Source organism: Haemaphysalis longicornis, unplaced genomic scaffold (assembly GCF_048455015.1).
Source record: "Haemaphysalis longicornis isolate Haplotype H1 unplaced genomic scaffold, Haemaphysalis longicornis Haplotype H1 scaffold_1, whole genome shotgun sequence".
In the NCBI taxonomy this organism is placed as follows: domain Eukaryota; kingdom Metazoa; phylum Arthropoda; class Arachnida; order Ixodida; family Ixodidae; genus Haemaphysalis; species Haemaphysalis longicornis.
Window position 1 is genome coordinate 347,061,457 of NW_027526203.1, and position 24,839 is coordinate 347,086,295.

A 24,839-nucleotide genomic window follows, 5' to 3' on the forward strand; every position below is an offset into this window, starting at 1 on the left:
CTAGCAGCGACGACGCTTACTCTGATGTCCACATGGCGACACACACAGGGCCACGCACACACACCAACGTATACACACGCCGAGGAAGAGTACACCCCAGTTATGCACCCCATACTGAACTATAGGCCACTTCCACTGTCAAAAACAAAAAAACAAGAGAAAACATAATAAAGATAGAAAATATTTGTAAAAAAATAGTTCAAAACTGATTTCAGTCTACATGGCCTTAAAATCGTACGAAGCCTTAGAAGTTTTGTTCTTCTTCAAGACCACTGCAGAATGGCTAATTGTCGTGGTGAAAGCACACGTCCAAGCCGCTTGAGCTTGGTGCATCGTGTGCAACGGACGAGCAGTTACCGGTAGTCGTTAATTGAGGAAAGGTAGAGGCTTATTCCGTACCCTCCTCCCCCCCCCTCCTTTCCCTTGCGTACGCCAGCGCATGTAGAACCCAAGTGTTAGGCGAAAAGACATTGGGGAAACCGCAGAGCGGGACTCGCGCACAGGCCTTCTGAGATGAAGGACTGGTGACCAGTTCCCCGCATGCATGCATTGCATGGAGGACACCGAAAGACGCCGCCGGCGGTACTTGCGTGGTTGTTGTGCATCACAACGATGTGGGAGGGAGGCCGGGGATCGTGAGCGTAGTGGACGATCTCGTCACGGTTGGGTTTCGGCACACGATGCAAAGAGAAGAGCTTGAAGTACATGGTCATGTCCAGCGGGATGTGGTGAGACGTTTCCGGAGGAAGCACCTGCCTGCGTGCGTGCGACATGGCGCGGCATTCAGTGCTATGGCAATTCGGCGGCCAAGTGGCGGTGTTGCCTTCTTCGCGCCGAGTCTATGGGGGCCAACATTGGCAGGAATTGTGTGAAAGTAAAGCTTTTATCGCTTATTAGTAGCCTTTGTTTAGATCATAAAATTTCGCTATCTTGTGTTTCTCATTTGAATCATGTTCGCCAAATGTCAGATCATTGTAGCAGTTGTATATTTAAGTTACTCTTGTACCGTTAAATCATCGGAACAATTAAAAAGGCCACGAGACAGGAATGTGATAGCGGCTAAAAATTCACTTTTCGCTTTTTACTGGTGGTTTTTGGTATTCAATACTTTATTAAAACCTCCATATTTCCTGATCGAGTACGCTCTATTTCGTGAGATAAAAATGATCAACAATATTAATAACTATACTCATAATAGAAGCCAGGTAGACAAAGTGACAGTATGTCTGTGCGGAAATTACAAAATGCGAAATATTTTGCCTCGCCGCATAGTTTGGACTGCGTCCGTTCCCGAATCCGACAGGAAGAACGGAGAAGTGCCGAATATATGCGCTAGCGTTGTCGCATTGGAGATATTTTGAACGGAACCAAGCTCTACACAAAATTTATTAAACTCTTTATTTCTAAAGATTTGAAATTAAAGGGAAACCTCCCTTCCTCCGGACAGACAATCGTTTTGATGAGCTGTTTGCGGTTTGTGTTATTAAATCTTATTGTTCTTGCTGTTTTTTATTGTTTTCATGATAAACTTTCTACCGCTGTATGTTTTATTAATTGATTCATTAGAATTTTCAAAAAGGAAAGAGGGCGCAGGCTTAAAGGCACCCCTCTCTACATTTATGACGGTTATTGCACGATTTGCAAAAACCTTATGGCTATCTTGTAGTGGTCGCTCACTCAACATGGAGACTGTTTTCATACGCAACGACCAGGGCACCGTGAGAAGAACGCACTACCAGCCACCGCATCTGCGTGGCTACACACTTCGACCTTTGTCTTGAATGTGCCTAGAAGACGGTTCGGGAAGTGTTCCTAATTTCAAACTCCCGCGACAGGTTGCTGGAGTAAAATGGGATACAGCGGACGCCAAACACGGATGGGGGAGGCGGTCGGCCGCTAGTACCATAAATGGTACAGTATTTAAAACTTTCTAATGCCTCCACAAGTATCAACATGCCCATTATGAATAAAATCACTCTGAGCCCATAGCAACACGATTGTAGTACGAAAACTCATTGGAAGCTATGTGGTAATCAAACGTTTTTAGCTTCGCATCAACAAAACGCCTTGCTTGCCGCCGGTAGCAAATGCATGCGTGATTCTGACGACAAGTTCGTCGCCAAAAAATCCAATGCCCCCCCTGGCTGAACAATCGCAGGGCTGTCGTTAAGGAGGACTCCTTATGTGCCGTCGCTTTATGCGGTCTGAAGCTGCCAACAACGCTATGACAAAAAAGCGCCGGACAACGTGCCAACCAAAAGTAAGCCAATACTATGAACTAAGATTTTTCGAATCTCTCCACACGCTTATTCGACGCTTTGTCGTCGAATACTGAACACAGCGCTTTCTCATTAACAGGAACTGCAAATTGATGTCAAATTTTGCCATTTTGAAGACAACAATCTGGCTTGGGCTACCTAAACGCAAAAATTTTGCTCCGTCCGTCCGTCTGTGTATGTATGTATGTATGTATGTATGTATGTATGTATGTATGTATGGATGGATGGATGGATGGATGGATGGATGGATGGATGGATGGATGGATGGATGGATGGATGGATGGATGGATACATGTATGTATGTATGTATGTATGTATGTATGTATGTATGTATGTATGAATACATGTATGTATGTATGTATGTATGTATGTATGTATGTATGTATGTATGTATGTATGTACGTACGTGAATTCAGCCTCCCGGACGAAAGTTGAAAATATGCTTGGACAAGAACTACAGGCAAAACTTTTCCAAACTACTAAACTGGTGGCATGCTTCAGACATGCCAGCATTGCTCCAGAACAGAAACACATTCGCGGCAAAACAGAAGCACATGACCGGCACTACAGCAGTGGCCTTTTATTTAAAAATAAGCGTCAACTTGGTTTTTCGGGATAGTAAATAAAAAAGCAAAAAGCAAAAAAGACACGTTGAGAATGGTGTCGCAAGGGAGGCGAGATAAAACCAAAAACTAAAAATTGCGCCCACCTCCCCGCGAGGGGAACCCTGTGTAGATGCGACGCATCGTGGGGTTCACTTGGTGTTTCCGTTGGATTGATTCTGAATTCGCGTGAAACGTGTCGGGAACGCGTATGATTATTATGTTTTATGATTATTATTATGTTTTATTGGCCAATCTTGGTCAATCTCTCTAAGTGGTATGCTTGGGGCTTCGCTATCGCAACGACCTTTACTCCATCATTGTTGCTGTAAGTGGGAGCTTCTTTTCTTTTATTGCAAGTGTTAATCATTGCCCCATCATGCGTTGTATCAGTAGCTTCTTGACGTAGTTTGAATGAGTCAAGGATATAAGGCGCGTTCGTAGCATTTGATTCTGTCTCGGTTTTGTGGCGCAGTGGGAAGAGCACCGTGTACCTCGCGTTCCGCCCACAGGGTCGTGGGATCGAAACCGGGCGCCGCTAACTATTATTTTTTTTATAGTGTAGGGAGAGGAGTGTGGACGGACAACGTCGTATGGAGGGACAAGGCGAGTAAATGAGATGCAGTCGCATCTAAAAAAATAACTCGAGCTCGCCCTTGAGGCGTTCCAAACGTAGCAGTAAAAAATGTACCAACCGATTGCGCGCGAGCAGCGCGAAATCGGGAAAATTGAATTGAGCAAATCACTATCGAGTTTGTTATAAGAGGAGCGAGAGAGAAGGGGAAGAGCGTGAAGTGTGGCAGGGGAAGTAAAAATAGGGTGTTACGGGGCAGGAGAGGCAGGCGACTATCACTTTTCGGCGATATTTTCAGCGAAGCAAGCTGATACGCGTCCTTTTTTTTACTAAAAATCAAATCAAATGAATATTATTGTTTTCCTGGTTATTCCTGGAATCTTCTATATATTTCCGGGCACACTTTGGCTTATTTTCGAGATGAAAGTACCTTCGCTGGTTGTTGTAAGGGACTTGAAAGTTTCTGTGTACCATGCATGTCGCTTTCGGTAGGCGAGGGATGCCTTTGTGATTGCAACATGAATTTGTACGTATTGTTACATTGTTACAAAGCCCCTTTCTATAACCAGGAGTCACAACGGTCCACAGCCTTCCAGCGCATTGCGCCCGGAACCGAGTGTACGAAAAGTACACTCCACAGGTCCCGCGATGCGTTAACAGAAACAGGTGTATGCTATGCCGGAGAAAGGGAGGGAAATGAGGAATCCGAGGGACGCCAGAGTCAGACACAAATAAAAGCACTCTTTCATAGCCTGAAAGGCGATGAATCAGCTGCCGCCCCCGACAGCGGCTGCTGGAGAGGGCTCTGTCCGCGCCGTATTTTCGAAGTCGCATGATCGCTGAGTGTCTTCCTTCTCCCAGCATTAATGCTATGCGGGAAAGCATCTAGGGGCGCTGTCGCGCTGTGCGCTGTCGAAGCCCGCGCACCATGTCAACGCCCGCACACACAGTCGATTCGTAACAGTTTTAGGACATATAAGCTTTTTCCGTACCTGTCGATTAAATCCTTGAACTCCAGGACGGCGGCCGTCATCTTGGCAGCGAATCTACTCACGCACAGGAGAGAAAAGATCAATTAGTAAACGCCCGTGGGAATTACAGAATGTTGCGCCATTACATTCTGACACATGGTCGTTATCTATAGCTGTTGTGTGTTTTGCTTCACCACAGTCGCTCCTACGGACTTTATCTGCGCCCAGCACGCAACTATACTACGCTCGCCAAAAACATCCTTTAAGTGTTCCTTTAAGCTAGCGTGTTGCCCTCGGTCTAAAATACGCCCTTTTTTTCGTTCCCCATTCGATATATAACTGCTGTTAATATAGCGTTTGCAGCTAGAATAAGCCACAGTCTTGCTCGCGATTTGAACTCTCCATTATCTAATAAAAAATGAGCGTGAAATCACACGAATGTTTCTGCTTGATTTGTTAGTTTTTAAGGAACGAAGTTACCTCCCGTCGCTTTGCGAGAGCTATAAAAGACCCGGTCTGAGTTTTAAAAAAACTTCATTTGGCTAAAGGTCCCTTTAGACAAACGCCTGACATTGAGTGACATTGAGTGGCCTAGAATAAGTGCAGCCTGACAGCGACACATCACAACATATCCTCGTAAGGAAACACGCATCCTATCACGTTACATGGCGTTACATGCGCGATTGATGTTTTCTCGCCCCCAATACTCGGTGCGGAATGCAGGTTGTCAAACAACAGCTCAATAACCAAATCTTGGGGCATGAAAGCAACAAACATCCCACCAGTACTCCGAAGGTGCGTTTCTGGTTCGCCGAAATCGAGGGCGCGGAAGAACATGGCATCCAAGAACATCGGGGGCACCTAAGCTATGTCTTATGATGTGAAAATCCGTAAGCATCACTTCTCGCTCAGTTATGTCCACGAGTTTTTCTACCGTTTCATCATCCTTCACCCTTTTTTATTTGCGTCTTTCCTTCCTCCTCTCTCCGTTACCGTGACTAAGAGCCTCGGACGCCCCCCGGCTCTGACGTCAGCTTAGGGACACGCGCCGCTGTCGTCTGCTACACTCCGCTTGGGAGGGGCAGCAGTACCTGTAATAGAAATCGCCCGCTTTGATGCCTTAGGGCATTAAAAAAGCGTATTTCCAGTAATTCAGTTGTTTTGCCAGCTTCTGACACCACTGAATAATGTAAAGCTGTACCCCGCACAAGTTTGCAGCACACGAGGAGAGAGAGCACAACTTTCTTTAGAGCATCGGTCAGAAGATCGTAACTCGTCCTTTCTAACTTATTTGCAAAGTCCAGTGCTCAGAGCTCCTCGATAAGTATTGGAAATACGCAGGCTTCTGTAAAGTATTTTTGAGATGCTGTAATGAAGACTCAACGTTCTAATGCTACGCGCCAAGCAGCGAACCCCTACACGCGCATCGCACAGCAGGAAATATAACAGCTGTCTTCTATTTCTTTCGGCATTGTTGATTTACATCGGGTTAATGCTTTTTTCTGTGCCCAACACACTAATTTTTCTGCATCGTTTGGGGATGTTTAGAGGGCTCACAAAGTTCGTGTGGATATTTTCTTCAGGCTGTAAGGCATACAGTACCTACTTCACAAACTGTCTTTCGTTATGGCTGCGTGCAAGGAGTTGCATATCTGCAGCGTGCGTTGTTTATTATTCACGTGCAAATACAATGAGAAGGTTTGTGCTACGCCACCGCGAAACGGCGCAGACAACGCTGTCCGGAGTACTCGAAGGCGGCTTTTGTGCTCCAAATTTCTATCGTAACCATCGTTATCATAATGAAGGATCATACGTTATCATAATGAAGGGTTGAGAGTCACTAAACCCGAACAGCTATGACATGATTACGGTGTGAAGGCTTGATATTCGTTTTAACGAACGCAATAAGTAGCATACGTGCCGGTTTCCGGTATAACAAGAATCAAAACCGATGAATATGTCCAAACAGCTCTTTATTGTTTTCCAACACTTTCAGGCGTAAAGAAAAAATCCTGGCCTACTCTGGATGACGTTCTATGAATTGAAGAAAATTATTCTTACTCTCTTGTCCTGGACAGAGGACCCCGCCCACTAATCAGCTCGATAAAGTTTTCTCCTCTTCCTCCTCTTGAGTGCAGTTTTACTAAACGCATATCAGAATATTGGGAAGATATGGCTGTGGTAAATGTACCGAAATATCGCTCCAGGTCTGAACAAACATAGTGTTACTGTATTTTTACCGTGCACGTGACTAGTCTTGCTCAATAAGCCTCCATACTGCTTAGAAGCTTGGTATAAAACCAGCACGCGCCTATACACGCAGTAGGTTATTTGGAACTCAACGCAGATGTTTTGCGACCCATAGCACATGTCAGCATACTTTCATGCCATGACAACGTACAGTGATGTGGTACAATACTTTCGAGCGTTCGGCATGGCTCCAAAAACTGTTTTACCTTACATACGATTACTGGGTATTGTTATGCCTTCTTCCAAAGCCGACAGCCCCGATGGCGGGAAATTTGTTTTGGTCTCGCATTTTCGTTGTTTCCTGTTATTAGCAGCTGGCTGTTCCCTTTGTTCGAAAGATTGCTGAATACAGAATCCGGCGCTTAGCTCCGACTCTTCGCGCTCCGCACAGGACCGGCTTCGCAGGGAATAGGGCGAAGCCGGCAGTTTCTTCCGGAGCGGCTACAAAAACCGTATTTTAAATTACATTTAAACTATTGTATGCGATTTTAAATGCACGAGTATGGATTCCTGGGCGAGTTCGTGTCGCATTGCAGAAAAATTCACAGCGCATGCGGACGACGACAAGAAAAGAGGACAGAGACACCACGGAGCGCTACTTTCAACTGAGTTGAAAGTAGCGCTCCGAAAGTACCGCTTGAAAGTAGCGCTTCGAAAATACCTCGGAAAGTAGCGCTTCAACTCAGTTGAGTTGAAAGTAGCGCTCCGTGGTGTCTCTGTTCTCTTTTCTTGTCCTCGTCCGCATGCGCTATGAATTTTTCTGCGATTTTAGGTGTTTTATTATGATAAAAAGTTACGCACACGCAAAATCTGGTGCGGGTAAATATCAAAATTCACCCGAGCGCAAAGAAACATCAGAGAGAGAGAGAGAGAGAGAGAGAGCCCGCGTGATGCTGAGGACAAATGCGAGAATCCCTAAGCCGACGTCACGGAGACGCGCTTCGCAGCACTGCCCGTGGTCGCGCTCACCGCCAATACAGTAGAACCTCGTTTATAAGTTCCCGGTTCATACGATTTCCCAGTTACTATGCTCTCAATTGTGAACACTAAAAATACCCCATGGCGTTACGGTGATTTTTTTTTCCTGTTCCTACGTTCCTAATTAACACGATTTCCCGGCAAGTACGCTCGAAATTTTATTCAACTACGACCGTATGATACGTTTTACCGTGAACAAAAAACGTGCTGACGTGCGTGCGGGCCTAGCCTCAGCGCGCGCGGCGCAATTAGCAGGCGCCGAGCGGCGGTCGGGCCGCCTAGGTCACCGTGGCGGCTTTCCCGCAGTGCTGGGCTTGCCGGAGTCACTTGGTAACGCGGCTGTACGCGGTTTACAAAGCGGGGGCCTGGGCGCAGCCATGTTGAGCGACGTGGCTTCACTCGGGATTGCTGGCCTTTTCGGAAGCGTTTCTCGCCGTGGCCTTCAATGGGCCGGGGCGCATCGGCGAGCGAAGGAGCGGATTGATGGGCGAATTGTGCAATTGTTTTGGAGTGTCGCTTTGAACGAGGACTTATCGGACGCGTAGATATTGCGTGCCAACCTTAAGATACTACTTAGTGCCGAAAAATGGCGAATAAAGTTTCTTAAAGCGCTGTTCCGACTGGCGCCTATCACCAAACTCCTGTTCACGTGTTTCATAGCTGTTTGACGGCATTTTTTTTTCTCTTTCAAAGTACTGAGCAACCATGTACATCAGGGGTGTCAACCTGCGGCCCGCGGGGCGCACGCGGGGAAGTATTATGCGGCCCTCGGCACCACATCAGAATTCCTCTCCCCTTGTTACTTCTGAAGGCCGACATGGCAATTCTAACCTCGAATGGGGTCAAACGGGGACAAAGCAAGATCGCTTCCATTTGGGGTTGCTTCCTATTCTCACTCTTAGCCAGATAACGTCTTCACTTCCTTCCTTTTCACCGGTCAAAAAAAAAAAAAAAAAAAAACCAACGAGGTTCTGCTGTATTCAAGCTTAACGTCAGGTGACCCCACCGTTGAGCCTAACGACGTGCCAGGTAACGGCATAATTACTGTACGTCGTGATGCGGGCACCGATTGACGACGTTAGAGCTCAAAGCGTGGCGTTAGGCCTAACTTCGCCCCTCCCCCTTTTATGCGCCACTTGTTATGGTGGTTATATTTCGACATTTTTAGACCCACCCGTTTCCTTCAGCCATATGACACGTCGCAGCCAGTGGGGGGATCGGGCCAACACATACCCACGTTCTCAAACAATCGGAACGTCAAGCCGGCGCATGTCCGCATTCACAGCCAATGAGGACGCTAGGCCCACGAACACCTCCCTTCGCAGCCAATGGAATTTTTGCCGGCAGATTCAGGCTTCACTTTTTGCTTACGGAGGACCAAGGGGAATTTTTCGGACAGACTCAGACGACACGGATCTCGCGAAATTAGCCAAGTAGTGCGTGAGAGATGCTCGCGCATTGAAACGTCATGCTCGTGGTCCTAACACTGTCAAGAGCGTAAAGAGAAAGTGAAAAAAAAAAAAAAGCCTCTTAACGAGGGGGTATTGGCATTGCCGGCTTCAAATTTCAAGTTTCTTTAGTCTGGTGTTACGCTTGAAAAATGAAGCAATGTTCCAATTGAGGCTTTACACGTCGAGGCTGCACCTGTCTTGTGAGGCGTACTTCATTGGGGAACATGAGAATAATGCACAAAACCTTGCGATATTTAACGCGTGCCGAAGTATCGACACGTAGGCGTTCGTGCACCAAAAGCTGGAAATGCTAGCCTGTCTTTGGAGTCTTCTAACATTACGGGAAAACAGCGTTAACGGACGAAGGACTAACATAAAACAGTCACACTAGTCATATAGAGCGAGTTGTTCCATTAAGTCCCCCCTCGAAGCACGCCACGCAAAAAAAATTTCACACAGCATTCGATATGGGCTACATTTCTCCTTTTCAAAACAATGACCCGTAATCAGTTTACAGAAACGCAATTAGCAAATAATATTGAGTTAATATGTTAATTACATCAATTAAGACTATCTACAAGTCGAGAAGACATAAAAGTAAGCGGAAGAACTTTAAAATATTTTCTATAACGCCGTCCCTGAGTTCATTGTGTGGGATCGCACCTCCGTTGATTTATTTATTTATTTCGAAGCATGCGATGCAGCACGAGAGGCCTGCCAACCGTCCGATGTAGATTAGTGATAGCTATAGCATTCTTCTTCACGTTAAATGGGAGAAAAACATGTCAACTATCCAACATTCCGAATATGCATCTGTCCGTTCAGTCTGTCGGGGGCTGGATGCGTTTATTACCGTTTCAACATGGTGCAACAAAAAAAGTTAAAATTTTCGGGATTTTACGTCCCGACGCTACACCTGGCGTGCCGTAGGGGAGAACGCCGGATTTTATCCTGCCACCTGAGAATCGTTGAAATCTCGACGCACGGGCGTTTTAGTTTTTCTCCTCCATCACAAAACGGCCGCCGCGGCCAGGATTAAACCCTCGTCCTTTGGCTCAGCAGCCCAACATCTTAGCCACTGAATTATTACGGCGGGCAACGAAAGAAAGCGTGAAATACGAGCATGAAATTTCGCAGGTTTGGGGGGCAACGTTCTCTGCGGTAAAAAAGAATACTGCTGTCATGAGGCCCGCAATACTATAGGCAGCGCGCTAAACTCATTTTTCAGTGCGTATGTATTTGTGGGGACCTCCCAGCGGGTTTTTCAGTGCAGCAGCAGGTAGGTCTGGCATGCTGGGGAGAGATATTATCTGGATACTGTTCCTGATCAGATCGTCAATTCCGAGCGGGCTGATGTGAACCTCGCCCCTGACCCTCCCGCAATACATATTCAAAAGCAAGCTTATCCCTCTTAGCACCCACTCTGCCATGCGCACAAAGTCTTCTGAGCGTCCCAGGGATTTAAAGCGAGGGAAGGCCGCCAATATGCTTGGCGCTTCGGATTCTTGTCTATAATGGGGCCACTCAGATTACTTCTTGCTTCAAATTTTTATGGCAAACTCGGCTGAAACACCAGGTGGGTAGATTGAGTCCTTTCTTTTTGTGTGTGTGCGTGTGCGAACTGAGTTTTTCTGCTCATTTAACTGTTGCGCCACGCCACCCCGCTTCTCGCGATGTCGCACCGAGTTCAACACGGCAGTAACGCGCACATCGTGACAGCCAAGGAGCAAGACAGAGCTGAGGTTGGACCCACAGTAGGCATTCTTCTTCTGAGTTGAACTTCTGCCTTGGAAACAGAGCCGCTGGGCTGGAGTGCACCGGTAACGGCATCCGGCAGTCCAAGTACGCCGACTCCAACCACCACTGATCCAGCTGCGAGTAAGCAGTCGATCAATGATTGGTCGATCACATGGGGCGATCTGGCGTCCCACACACGGAGCTTTCACAGCCCAAAAACTGCAGACCGAATGAATTGCTGAGCGTCGTAGTTCGCGTTGTGATAGGCTATTTTCACATACTACTCCTTTCGAAACCAAATCACTCGATACTACTCGCGTCACGTCTGGAGATCCCTGGAGACGTCTGGAGACGTAATATCGTCAAAAAGCAGCATACATTACTGATTATAAAGCATTGTCGAATAAACCTCTGCGTGTGTCTGCTGCTCTGTGGATATCTAACACTCTGCTGGTAGGCATTAGAAAACGCGCACAGATTCATTGTGGCCGAACCTCCTAGTGCTTCCGCATTGAGAAGTGATTATTAATAATGAATTATAAATGCTTCGATTGATTGATTGATTGATTGATTGATTGATTGATTGATTGATTGATTGATTGATTGATTGATTGATTGATTGATTGATTGATTGATTGATTGATTGATTGATTGATTGATTGATTGATTTACACGACCGACTTGGTCTACAACACCTGGTGAGAATGGCCAGACTCTGTTCATTAAATATATTTCCTTGGTACTGTGTGCCCCGTAGCAACTATGGGAAAGCCGACAATGTCACCCACAAGGCCAATGCCATCTTTCGGACACGTCTTGCAACACGCGCGAGATCTCATATTTTTAGGGAAGTACCTCGTTCCGTGCCTATACAGCATGACCTGGCGAGGCTCTGAAGAACCACAAATGTTTGACCATGGCCTCGCCGCCGGCCGCTGAACGCGGACCACGGTTGCACCACCGCCTAATGAGTAGCACTGCTAGGAAGCATTAGGAAACCACACCAGGAAAGCCCAGCTTTAGACAAATGCCAAATGCAATGAAAATTTCATCCTCTTGAAAATTTCATTTCCGTATGTTCTTCTTGAAAGGCTACAAGATACAAAATATCACCACTGCTATGCGCGCTCACACGGAAATAGGTGAGCGAAAACCCGAGATTTTGGATGTGAAGTTGAGAAGAGCGCGGCCACTGCGGCAAGGCTGAAGTGACGTTGCAGCCCACCTGCGCGCGGCCGGTCAGCCAGCAGCGTGGCAAGAAAGCCTGCGAGCAACCTTTTCGTGCGCGGGGGCGGCGGAGCACCGCGCCTAGCTGGGCATGACCGCTTCTCCAGCTGCGACTGGCGGACCAAACACTCGGCCGGCCGGAATGTCACTTCCGCTCCATGGCTATTTGCGAGGTCTGCCGGCAGGTGCAGCGCCGTCTGCTACGGGACTATTTTTAACGATTTTAACTTTTTAACGAGACACTTCACGGTACTACCAGTCATGTCCCAGATCATTTGGTGATACGTACTTTATGTTCAAAATATAATTGGATGAGGTGCAATTTCGGTGCAGTTGGCCTTTAACATCGCAAAAGTTCGGGCTCAGCCAGCTTTAAGAACGTGACATCATTCACCACTGAAATTTTTATCCGCTCTGCCGTAACTTGCTGAGCGACTTATACAATTTTTCTGGCCTTACTATGCGTGAGAACTCAACAAACGACAGAAAATTGTGTGCCAACCTTCTGGTATATAAAGCTTGATTAAGCCTTGCATTGATTGGTATCTGGTAGCATATTTTTCCCGTTCTTGCCACTCGTCCAGTACAAAATCGACCAACGGCCTTGTTTGTACGTCTGCGTGGTGGCCTACATCCGTAAAGTTTAAGGTTTTAACATCATGCAATATCTCAAGCAATCCCGGATACTCTAAAATATTTTCTGGACGCTTTCGTTCTCAGTGCAAGTTAAACACTTTCCTGTGGTCACATGATTTTAGAAATATGAATGGCTGCAAAGCAATATGCGCTTGCGTTGGTCCACCGTGTTGAGCTTTTGGTCGCACACGCGGGTCTAAACCCGTGACGAGATACCGCAAGCACTCGGTGCTGCATTTTACTTTGCGCTGATGGCTATGCACTCGTGTATAGTGCCATCAACTGATGGCATTTGCTTGTTTGTGCGCGTGAGTTTTCGGACATATGAACATACCTGCTGAAACTGCCATGGAGGAGAAAAAACTGCATACGTGCACGAGTTGCGTATTTCGCTCGCGGCCCAGGATGGTCGCGATTGGGCGATCGCCTAATTATGCAAGTGGTCTTCTATCCACATCCAAGAGGAGCTATCTATTAGAGTGAAGCATGGACTTTTCTTCTTTCAGTGTTCACGAATCACTGAAAAAATGCTGCCGGCTTACGTCTTTGAAAGACCCCACAAGGAGACCTGGCAGTTGCGCTTCACGCCTGGAGTACGACTTTTTTTCGGAGACTGCACCGGAATGCCGCCTGCTGGTCAAGCCATTTAGTTGGCTCCTGTCTTCCCCAATGCAAGCGAGATCCACGACTGCCTTTGTTCCATTTCCGCTCTCCTCCACTCTGTGCGTAAGACGGCCACGAGCAACAGTGGAACGACGACTCCTTGCGGCGAATAATTGATCGTCCCAGTTCTTCCCCCCTGAAGCTGCGCTTCGCCTCTACGCCGTAAAGGACGGTGCTGTGTGCGGTAGGCATCTTCGACCTTCGAAGTGTTCACAATGAGCCTAACGTGGCCACTTGGGCGTAGCTGCGATCGCGTCCAGCATCGGAATTTCTGGCCAAATGTGTACCGCTCTGTTAAGAGCTACGCAACCTCATGTAACCTCTGCCAACGACCCAAAACCCCTGCCGTGGTGTCAGCTGGTGTACCTTAGCCCGTTGACATCCCGGTCAAGCCAATTTACCGCGTCGGCCTTGATTTGCTCGATGATTTTCTTATATCTTGGCCTGGCAAAAAGTGGGTCGCCGTCGTCACAGATTACGCCACCCGATAAGCCCTTTCTAGGGCGCTTTCCACTTGCAGTGCTACACCGACGTTGCAGGTTTCCTTCTTCATGCGTCATTCTCCTCCTTGGTGCACCCTGCCACATCTTCAAGGTTCGAAATAGGTAGTTCCGCTTCCGAGTAATAGATAACATTCTGCCTTCCTGCGCCACTCAACACAAGCCTACAACAGCATACCATTCAAAAATCAGTAGGCTGACTGAACGCCTCAGTCGTATTCTCACTAACATGTCCCTGATATACGTATCACCTGAACAACGTGATTGTGACGTTTCGTTACCCTGTGTGACCTTCTCTTACAACTCGTAATGGCATGATGTCGCGGCTTGTTCACCTTCATACGTCTTGTATGGAGGGAACCAACACTGCCATTGGATATGTTAGTGCCTTCTACGACAGGATTGATTGCGGAACCCGCCAGAGATTCATTTGCCGGAATCGGATTATCGTGACAGATCCCACGTGCGAGCTCCAAAGACTCTCAAACTCGCCTGAATACTGCCTACGACTAGGGCCATCGTCCCGCACAACATGTCCCAAGTTCCCTCCCTCGTCTCTGGTTTGCCACTCGCCAAGTAGGACACTCTTGCGAACGCGGGTATGTGCGGGCCTGACGTCCCTGTTGGCTGCGACGCGTCAAGTGGCTGAAGAAAAAATGGTATGATGAAGCATGCTCCGGTCTAACATTCCCATTTGCTCGACTGCAGTATGTGGCTGAAGGTATAAATATAATCCGCCGAACTGCTGCCACAAAGAAAGGGAGGGGGGAGGGTTACGCGACGGCCCGGCGTTAGCCCTGGCGTCACGCTTTCAAGGGGCCATGAAGAGAAAATAAAACCGTTATTTTCGAAGAAACTAGGCTTCAGAGCCTCACTCAGCTCCATTCCAGCCACTAAAATTGAACCTAAAAAACGCAAGCAGTATTGAAAAACTTTCAAATTTCGCGCTACAGTGACGTGTTATCGGCAGAATTGACGTCATCTGGGCCATCATTAAAAATAAATTTCAGCATGCTAATTGCACGTTAGCATTCAAGTGATGCGATAAAACGGAACTAGAGGCCCCACTGCAGACGCCCAGTCATGTGTCTTAGCGATGGGTTAGTTCGTCGACCGCCAATTTCACAAACAAGATTCTGTGACGAAACAGAAAAGTCCCCGGAAAGTGGATAGAAAGTCGACACTGATTTACGTGTTTTCTTTAATAGCTCCGTTATTTTTTCGAAGCTTGCGATAACATTGGTACCATTGTTATTGGGAGAAAGCAGTCCTTTTAACGAACTAAACATTGTTTCCCCTTTTAAAGTCTAACATCATCAAAAGGTGCCCGCAGCTTGGCGTTGAGTGGCTGACGTTTTTAGCATGTGGTTAGCTTAATGTTACTTAACTGCCTGAATATAAGTCTAACGAGGGCGATTGGCCAAGGCTCTTAGCATGGTAACGGAGAGAGGAAGAATAGGACGCAAAAAAAAATAAATGGTGAATATGAGAAGGTAGGAAAACTAGGGGACATAACTGATCGAAAAGTGAAACTGGTGCATTTTCACATCATAAGAAGAAGAAGCTTAGGGGCACCTGTAGTTTTGCCCAGTTGTTTTCAATGTATTCTTACAAAACAGGTTCGCGAACAGTTGTGCTAAATAATATAGTCGAACCGCAACATAACCGGAAAAAAATGAAGCCCCATGAACCGGTATGTTTTTCAGTTGAATACCCTGATTAGAAGACATACACCTCCTAAAGAAAGTTAACAGAGTTGACTAATTTTTTTTCGAGCCGTTGACCTGATAAGTTTGTGTGTTTAACCATTGTACAATGCACTATCAATCACTTGAATATGCGGGCCTTTTTACACGAGTTTCTTCTGTTCACTAATGCGTCTATAACGCAAATTATTAGAATTCTGGAATCGAGTAAGGGTGCTTCAACGCAACTTTTTTGTGGACTTAAACTCTGCAGTTACGCATTTCTTTTAATGTGCTCGTGGTGGTTTTGTTTGCCCAACATTTCTGCTTTGTGGGGAGTAAGTGAGTCTTCACACTGCGTGTGGCGGCTTTCTTACAGCGAAACTGTTAGTGTCGCTTTGGTGATCAAAAATCTCTCCACAATCCGCATATACCCACTCGATGACAGCGGCCGCCATAAGAGGTAGAAGTTAGGGGCTCCACATACTAACGATGGTCACGAAAGCTTTCGCGAGCGGCAGTGCCGATTTGTATAACCCACGCGCTAGTACTCCCATACCCAACTCAAGGGGATTTGCCAATAACAATAACTGCCGACGAAGGAGTTGTCAGCTTCGCTGGACCATGAGTGATCAAAGTTCACAGTTTTTCTTTTCTTTTCAGTCTCTTCAGATACTATACCTCTTCAGACAAATATACCTCTCTATATCTGTGGAGGCGAAAAGCAAAAACGCCCGTGTGCTCGAGATTTCGGCACACGTTAAAGATTACCAGAGGGTCAAAATTAATTTGGAGCCCTCCACTACGGCGCGCCTCATCCACTGTGTAGCGTAGGTGCGTTAAACCTCATAATCAATCACCCTCTCTATATCTGTATATTTGTTTAAAGAATCATTTATTTGTCGTCGTGCGCGACGCCCCAGCTGCAGTACTGCAGCTTGGGCGTCGCGCACACAGGGATGTCACGAATGTATACTTATACATTGGTGACATCCCTGTAAAGGGTGCACAGCCTCACTACTAGTAGTACTGCGGTGAAGAGCTACTTTTGCGTGGCGTGGAGGACGTCATCTTTGTTTGTAGATGTACAGGTGCCGCCAGAAACAATTGAAACACGGGAGTTGTGGCCGAACCACATAGGAGCGCCGTGTAGCTGCACCGGCAGTAAATGAAAGGAGCAAAACACGCATGCGCGCCTGCCGATGGTGATAAGCAGTCTATACATCCCAATACACTTTATCTAACGTGGCCATGAGCATTCTTCTCAGCATGCTGCTCTCGGTGATGACGCCACCGCCAGGGGTAGCATTCCTGAAACCTGACTTTCAAAAGCGCTAATGCGTCTTCACAGGCTGTTACTTGTAACACAGACTTAAGAGCGCACCTATGTAGCGTTCGTACGACCCACGCTCAAATATCCACCATGTGGCCCCACAAGCCCCTCGTGAGTATGCGCGCCCTTACTGCGTCACCGGCGTGGCTGGGCACGTGCTTTAAGGGGGACCGACACTACAATCGAGGCTGAGGCGTCGCTGCAACTGAGCCGAGTGCGTCACGGTCGAGATGGTCACGTCGTGGTCAAATTCTGAAAGACAGAAACGCCCTAGAGGCCCCCTGCGGTTTAAGTTAATCCGTATTCCTTCAGTACAGCGTGCCTCACAGACTAGGTTTAGCTTTGGAGCGTGAAACACCATTTAAGACTGTTTTTTTTTTTTTTTTGCTAACGAATACGCCGCTTGTTCTATTCGCTACGCATTCAAATGTGAAGTATGCATGGGTAAACCCTTTCCGGCTGCTTGAGAGTGATCTTGGCTTTTGGCGTTAATGAGGAGCGAGACGCATGCGCGCGAGCACACACTCGAGGCCCTTCTCTAGCAGCGCAAACAAGGCCGCCTGAAAGCTCCATAAATTGCGACATACAGTACCACACCTTAAAGTCACGTGGAACTTATGCTTTATAAACCAGGGTTCGTAACGAGTGGACTTCTTCATGGTACTAGAATATACTTGTTTTATTCTGGGCCCACGATAAATAAACACCAACAAGTAAAAACGAGAGAAAGAAAAAAAAAAGACGTTTCGATGTCCGCACCACTAAAGTACATCGGGGTTGACGCAATTGTGAAAAATGTCGACCAAAGTAAAAGCTACATTTAAGCATTTTTTAATGCGTAGCATTCATTGCCGAGTAACGACCCCCCCCCCCCCCCCTCCAGTCAGGACCGTGTAACGCCCTGCATTCGCGCAAAAATGCATAGCTGGCGGAAGCAACACATGTAATAGTTATAATAGCGTGAATGTAAGTAAGTGGTCGAACAGAATTTCGATAAACCAAAAAATAAGAAAAATAGAAAAAAAAATTCGCGAAAATAAACTGACGAAATCAAAGATACGCATCTTATACCAGTCCTCCAAAAAACGAAGAATAAACAAAAAATGGCAGGTAAAGAACGTCGGCAATACGAATAAAAAAGAGCGAAAACGTATTAACCCCTCCGTACGCCTTGCATCTGCGTAAAAACACATAATTGGCGAGGTAAAAGCGTTTAATGGCTATAATATGGCTATGGCTGTGGCTATAATATAATGGCTATAATATAACGTCTTTGGCTACTCATAGCCGAATCTGTCTGTAAAGAACTCACACACTAGACCAGCGGCATAAGAATGCTACACATTAGTAGACAATTGTCTAAATTTCTGCAGACTTCTTGTTGAGAGGAGTTTTTGAGCGTTGTGACCCGTCGTACTTAATTATGCATATTATATAAACTTTTTGTTTCCAAAATTATAGTATTACAATGGGTAGTGTGTCGTATTAACATTCACCTCACTTGGTGTCATATTTATTTATTTATTTATTTATTTATTTATTTATTTATTTATTTATTTATTTATTTATTTATTTATTTATTTATTTATTTATTTATTTATTTGCAACTTACGAAAGGGAGTTCAGCCTAGTTGAATTTTTATGAGTATTTGTTATATTGCTTCGGGTAATTATTTTAAAAACGTCATATAATAATTTTTTTTGTTTTCTCTAACAATGGGAAACGTTTAATACAATTCCAGTTCGTTGAAGAAATTCCCTTCATAAATTTCTTCGTCAACCACTTCGACTATGGATTTAGAAAATTTCAATTGTTTCAACAATTTTCGCATTTTTTTTGTTTTGAAGCTAGCAATTTTTCTTGGTAGATTTTTAAAAGTTTTAGTCTAGTTGTGCTAACTGCTAAATAGTGTTCAAATGAATCAGCAGTTTGCCCGCACAAGCCAGTTTCGTTGTCAATAACTCTGAACGGTTTTGCAGGTTAATTATAATCTTCCATGTGCGCTCATTGCTTTAGTTGTGTAGTAGTTCAATGGGAAAATATTGGAAATGAGCTCGACATTTAACCGACTGAGAGGTACGAGACCTTTGTGCCTGAGTTCTCTTTTGTGTTGTTTTTTAGTAATACTAATTGTTTTTCAACTGCTATTTTACAAACCTGTTTATTATGGCTACCTAATCTTTTGCTGTCGTTACTTCCTTGTCTAGACAATTCATCAGCAGTTTCGTTGTCATTTGCTTCTTCCTGTGTTTTGTACAGGTAAATTTTGTATGTTTCTGAAAGAGCGAGGTTTTTTGTTGGTTTTGAACTGATGCATTTGTATTTAGTGGGTTTTTAACCCATTTTATATTCATCTACTATCTGCAATCGTTTTATAAAGTTTTGTACTTCCTAAGGTAGAAATATAATTCACAGCTATTGTTTCCGCTTAAAAACTGCTTGGCAGTTTCATTAGTTCAGTTTCTAATATTTGGATTGATTTGTGAAATGCAGCAAAGCATCTCCACAATTATTTTTCTTTGATGTTCGAGTTAAGCCTAATTTGTAACTTTTCCGCTGGTTGAAAATATTCTGCGCCAGTCACACAGCCTGCCTTCCTCAAAAAGAAGGGGGGGGGGGTTGTAAAAATATTTTTGCGTTCTTACAGAGTGCGCCTATTGTTTTTTGCTACTGCAAGGCTCTCGCAGAGAACCACATGGTAGCCGGCATTAAAGTCACTTTTAAGCTACAATGCTTTTGACGGAGTATTCGTAACATCTCTACGCTTTTCTGCTAATTATCCACACCTTTTGTTCCTTCAAGACGCACAGAACAAAGTGAGGGCAAAGCAGACGCTGCAGCACAAAATCACGTTTCTCGCGACGGCCTGCATGGCTTGTAGAAGACTAAGCACGAGCGCAGACGCACCCAGTTGTCCAAGCGCTTGGATCTGTACGTGAGCATCCTGTGCAGGTACTCGCCTTCGCCTCCTCTTTCCCCAAATTTGTCGATCGCCTGGAATAAAAAGACAAATAAGAAAATATTGGAGAGAAGGAGAGAGAGAAATGGGATCGCACAGACCATCCAGGAGCCCATAGAGCAATCTTTTTCTTTTAGGTGGGCCAACTTCCTTTAAAACGGGTCATCTTTTTTATTAGTTCAATATTCAGCCGTAACTCATAGAAACAAGGTTTAAATAGGGGTGTATACCAGTACGACACCACCAACTCTGCCTGTCATGAAATAATGGCTGCCAATTACCATGGGCGTCGGGTGGGGCAAAGGAAGCGCTTGCCCCCTCCCCCTCCTCCTCCCCAAGCCACCACACCAGAACAATTGTCCCCTTCCCCCCGCACTCTCCCTTTCCCTCGCAATGCAACGGGTTTGGCGCCTTCAAGGCAAAATCCTGCCAACGACCATGCAGATTACCGACAATTGAATTTTGATTTTTTGTTGACAAAAAGACGCCGTTTTTTGAGATGCAATTTCAATTATTGTAGCGTTTTCCTAGAGAGAATTCAACAGAAAGTGTGTGCTGCAGGTGACTTGAAATTTTGGTTATTGCTCTGAATGTGCTGCACTGAAAGTAACCGAACATACCTTGTCCAATAAAAGCTCTTATCTTCCCTTGTTGTGCCTCAACGTAGTCCCCCAGCGCACTCGCCCGCGTATTTTCTCTGCTCGCAAGTCCTCGCATAACTTGTCGACACATATATACCATCGTAGTACTAGTTGCTGAATTGACGCTTATAAAATGCAAAAAAAGCGAGGCACAATGGCCAAAAAACCGGCCAATGGCGGACGGTTTTAGGTACGGACCGGCAACTGGGTCGCTGTTTAAAAAACCGGTCGGGCCGGTCAAAAGCCGTGCAGAAGGCAACCCTAATCTTACGGCGAAAGATTAAATGCCTTATTGTGAGAAAAGCCATCGTTGTCGTTGTTGTTGTACGGTGCAGAAAATAGCACGCCGCAGAAAAGAGTAAATAAAAAATTGGCCGCGTATCTGCTCCTTTCGTTGCAAATGTGGACGAAAGACGAGACATTTGCCAAGTAGACGCTCCCTTCGCTTCCCCGCTCACCTCTCATGCTGTTCCTCTCCCGTCGCGCACTCCTTCCAAGATAAACACGCTAGAGGTTTGCTCGCCAATTTAAACTTACCGCGTTCTACTGCTTCAGGCCGGGTGCCTCTATGCCAGCGCTGCCGTACGGCGGAGACGCGCGTGAATCGAGGCGCCCTACTTCAACAGTTATAGAACCACATTTCCTTACTTCACGTGCGTTCCAAGCGGAACGTGGAACCTATCTAGTGGAACCTTTCGTAACTGTTGCCGTTTGATTTCTTAAAATGCCGCCAGATGTTACAGGGGCGCGGGTGACGGCAGGCGACACAGGGAATTTTTTTTCCTGCAGTGGACATAGTATTTCAATTGCTATCGCAAAAATCAAGCACCCATAAAGGAACACTGCAAATATCCCCTGTGTATTGATTTTCTGCATCATATTTGCGTAACGTTTTGTTCTTGTTCAACAATGTTGATAAGTATGGACATTGCCACCGGACTTAGACGTTTATATTTGGCTGTGGGTATATAAGACTATTGCGCAGCATCTGTTTCACTTTAGCCGGCTGGCTGAATCGAGAAACAGACAGACAGACAGACAGACAGACAGACCAAAATTTTCCCGTTCAAGTAGCCCATTTCAGTTCGTGCGGGATTTGAAATCGAGTCGGCAGGGTAGGAGCCTGCATTACCACCGTGCTTTCCCCGCAAAGCCTGGTGATCAGTATCACCAGGCTTTCGTCTTCGAAGCACGTAAATTCGCTTAAGTGCCCCGAGGAATTCCGCTAATGCTACAGCGTTTAAAGGGCTAACATAACCTACAAGTTGCTTTGCCCGGCCCCTAGCCCGTCCGCCTTGGCACCCCTATTTCAAATGTCCTGTCTTAAGAGTGTAGAATAAGTGGGTGAAGCGGGAGCGTTGTTAATTCAACGACTCTTCGACAACTCTTCGGTCGAACTAACCTCTGAACTGCTTCAAAGTGCGACCTACTTTTTAGATGGGGAGTGAATTTGGAAATGCCACATTTAAGTAATCACTGACATTCGAGATGAACAGCATTAGCCCCGATAAAAAGGGGAATTACAGCCGCACGTGGCTTGCTGCGTCATTGGCCAGTTTGAATTTGTACTATATTTGTGGACTCCCCAAGCGCACCTGCGTGGAGGTCGCACTTGCAGACGCTATATACCTCGATAATGAAATGACAAAAGGACAGCCACACATATCCCGAGATATATGCGGCGGGAGAAGTGGACTTGCGAGCATTTTTTTTTTTTTTTCTGGAACGAGCGAATATGTTTTGAAGCTTGGAAGAGTCCACCGCTGCAGACCGTTACGCCGTTCATACACGGAATGGGGGAATAGGGGGGGGGGGGGGGGAGGTGGAGGAGCTGAAATTACGGGTGTGTACCTAAAGCCTTCCTCTAATATCCTCTAATGCGTGCCTGTGTGCCAATCACTGCCATTGAAGCCAGCGTCCGGCAGTTCGAGGCCTAATTGTACCATACTTTCGTTCTCGTCATTTGCTAAGAGCTGACGATGCGCGGGGCCGATGGCTTGGGTGCTGATGGACGGGCTAGCCCTATGGGCTAACCATATGGGCTAACCATATGGGAACATTTTTGCCGCATTATTTTTTAGCGGGTGCAGCCTCGAAGCTCCCTCGCTGTGTCTCGGTGGGCAGCAGTGCGGAAGCGACGCCCACGCGTCATTGTACTCGTCAGGCGGCCCGCTGCGGCCCACGTGGACCCGCAGGTCCTGTGTGCGCATGCACTCGGCTACGCGTATGCAGTGCGCGTAGCCTAAGAAGGCGCACCTTGCGGGAGGCCTCTCGTTCCTTATCGCTGAGGATGGGCTCCAACGAGAGCCATAGTCGGTCCAATGTCTCATTGAGATGGGGCACGGGCAGCTTGGGTAGCTCCGTCTGCCGGGACAGCATGATGCCCTTGGCAGCCGGCACCGCCATGGTTGCACAGGGCCAGTGTAACAGGCCGGACCCTTGCGGCACGTCACCGCCACGATGACGCTAGTGGGCGAGCTGCGCGCACTCCCCGTCGCCCCGCCTGCCCAAGCCGCGGGACAGCAGGACAACGCGCACCACGCCGCCTGCGTGGTGCACCACGCACCACGCCACCACGCCGCCGTCACCACGCCGCCTGAGGCGACTTCTTCGTCGTCCTTTTCCCAACTGGTGTCGCAAAGAAGAAGTTGCGCTGGGCTCGCGTGAATGAACATTCTTAGGGAAGCGACGACAGGAAAGAGCGACTGCTTGGAAACGAGTTTACGGTTTTGATGAGAGCTCCTTCGATCGACGCCGTCACTGCGCCCCGCATTGGCGCGGGCCGGCAGGGCCTCGCGTGGTCCCTGACGTCAGTTCAACGTGAAAAAATTTGAAGCAAAATGCGTTGGAGGGAAATCCCGCCATTGCGAACGAACCGAGTGACCGAAAAAGCATCAGCGACGAATGAATGGACCGACCAACTAACCCGAAACCGACCATCGGCTTTATTTAGTGACTGGAACGATGGATCTGTCTCCATGGATTTAGTACGAAACAAAAAAAAAAAAAAACGTTCACTACGTCGCTGAGTCGTGAATTTCCGTCCGGTTACGATAGTGTAAGAGAGAGACTTAATTATTAATCGAGCAGAGGCTGATGTTGTGGGTCCCGCCCCGTGCAAGGCACCCCTGATTCCTTGGCTTGGCTGTCCTCGCTCGGGTCACCAGGTTGAACTGGGTATCCGCGTCTGAGCTGGCCAGGGAAGCCCCCCACTGCCTGGAGGTGGGTTTGGGAGGTTCGGGCACATCTGGGGTGGTTTAAAAAATGCGCAATGATTTTGGCTCGGTGCGAGATCGGTTATACAAGGTGGTCGTACGATGTTGAACTGTATATTGAGGTTGAACTGTATATTCGAAACAAAGCCGCATTCGTTGTCCGCGCTGCAAAACGAAACCAACCGTTCGCTGTGCCAGTATCAGGTGTAAACGAGGCGACAAACGAAGCGACTTGTGCCTGACCTATTCGGAGGTGAAAGTGGTGACATGCTGCTGCCGCCGCCGACGCCCGTAAGAGCGGCCTAAAAGCGCGCAGAACTGCGTCACCGTGCAGCTCTTGTTGGCCTTCAACCACGTACTCTACCAAGACGCAGCAGTTTTTTTGAAATGCCTTAAACGTACTATTTGCTTACAAACATCACCATAACAAGTCGTTTATGACTCGGAAAGGCAAAAAGAAGTGAAAGAGAACCAAAACACTGCATGAGCCCCTATCAGCCACGCAGCGCTCCTCCCGTAAGTGCCGCGGAGAAGCGGCGGCAGGCGGCGCAGCGATCGCGAAGAGGCGCTCCCCAAAAGCACCTTCATCTTGCCGTTTTGCCGCACGTTACCGGAGCAGTGCGGGAAAAGCCCGTCGCCGCTAGTCGAGAACAGCGGTGCATCGTGTTTGAGGCGGTCGATCGTGAGCGCTCAAAGTGCGATACATCCGGTTCCCAACTAGTTCTAACTCGTTGCCGAGAATAGTCTCAGCGTGTTCTAGAGTGGGTATTTTTCATTTTCAACAAGGAACAATTGCATGTACCCGAGTTCATTGAAAAAAAAAACTGTCCCCATACGCAAGCAATTTCGAACTTTAAAATACCTCGAATAATTTTTCGAAATTTTAGAATATTGCTATTCGATTGGAAGCCAAGCAGAAAATCATGTTATTTGCTTACATATTTGAAAGTTTTGAATATTTGCACACTCCTACAAAATATCACCTATGAGAATACAAAAAGGCAGGCACATAAATTACTGAAAATGTACACAGAATACACTGTTTGACATTTTATTCTGCAATACTAGACAAAAACGTATAATAGGACCCAAATGTTGTCATTCTACTGTAGGTTTTATAAAGTAATTTGTAGTATT

At 46.7% G+C, this 24,839-nt stretch overlaps 1 protein-coding gene across 1 annotated transcript in view; it reads right to left on the minus strand.

Moving 5' to 3' along the window:
- Nucleotides 1–22,893, minus strand: part of LOC144159823 (carnitine O-acetyltransferase-like) — a 53,633-nt gene extending 30,740 nt beyond the window's left edge. Inside the window, exons 1-5 of the mRNA XM_077691500.1 lie at nucleotides 22,744–22,893; nucleotides 19,795–19,881; nucleotides 10,859–10,977; nucleotides 4,448–4,501; nucleotides 591–756 (exon numbers count right to left, since the gene is read on the minus strand). Of these exons, the coding sequence (XP_077547626.1) occupies nucleotides 591–756; nucleotides 4,448–4,501; nucleotides 10,859–10,977; nucleotides 19,795–19,881; nucleotides 22,744–22,893 (576 nt within the window). The remainder of the gene's footprint in view (nucleotides 1–590; nucleotides 757–4,447; nucleotides 4,502–10,858; nucleotides 10,978–19,794; nucleotides 19,882–22,743) is intronic.
- Nucleotides 22,894–24,839: the final 1,946 nt, after the last annotated feature.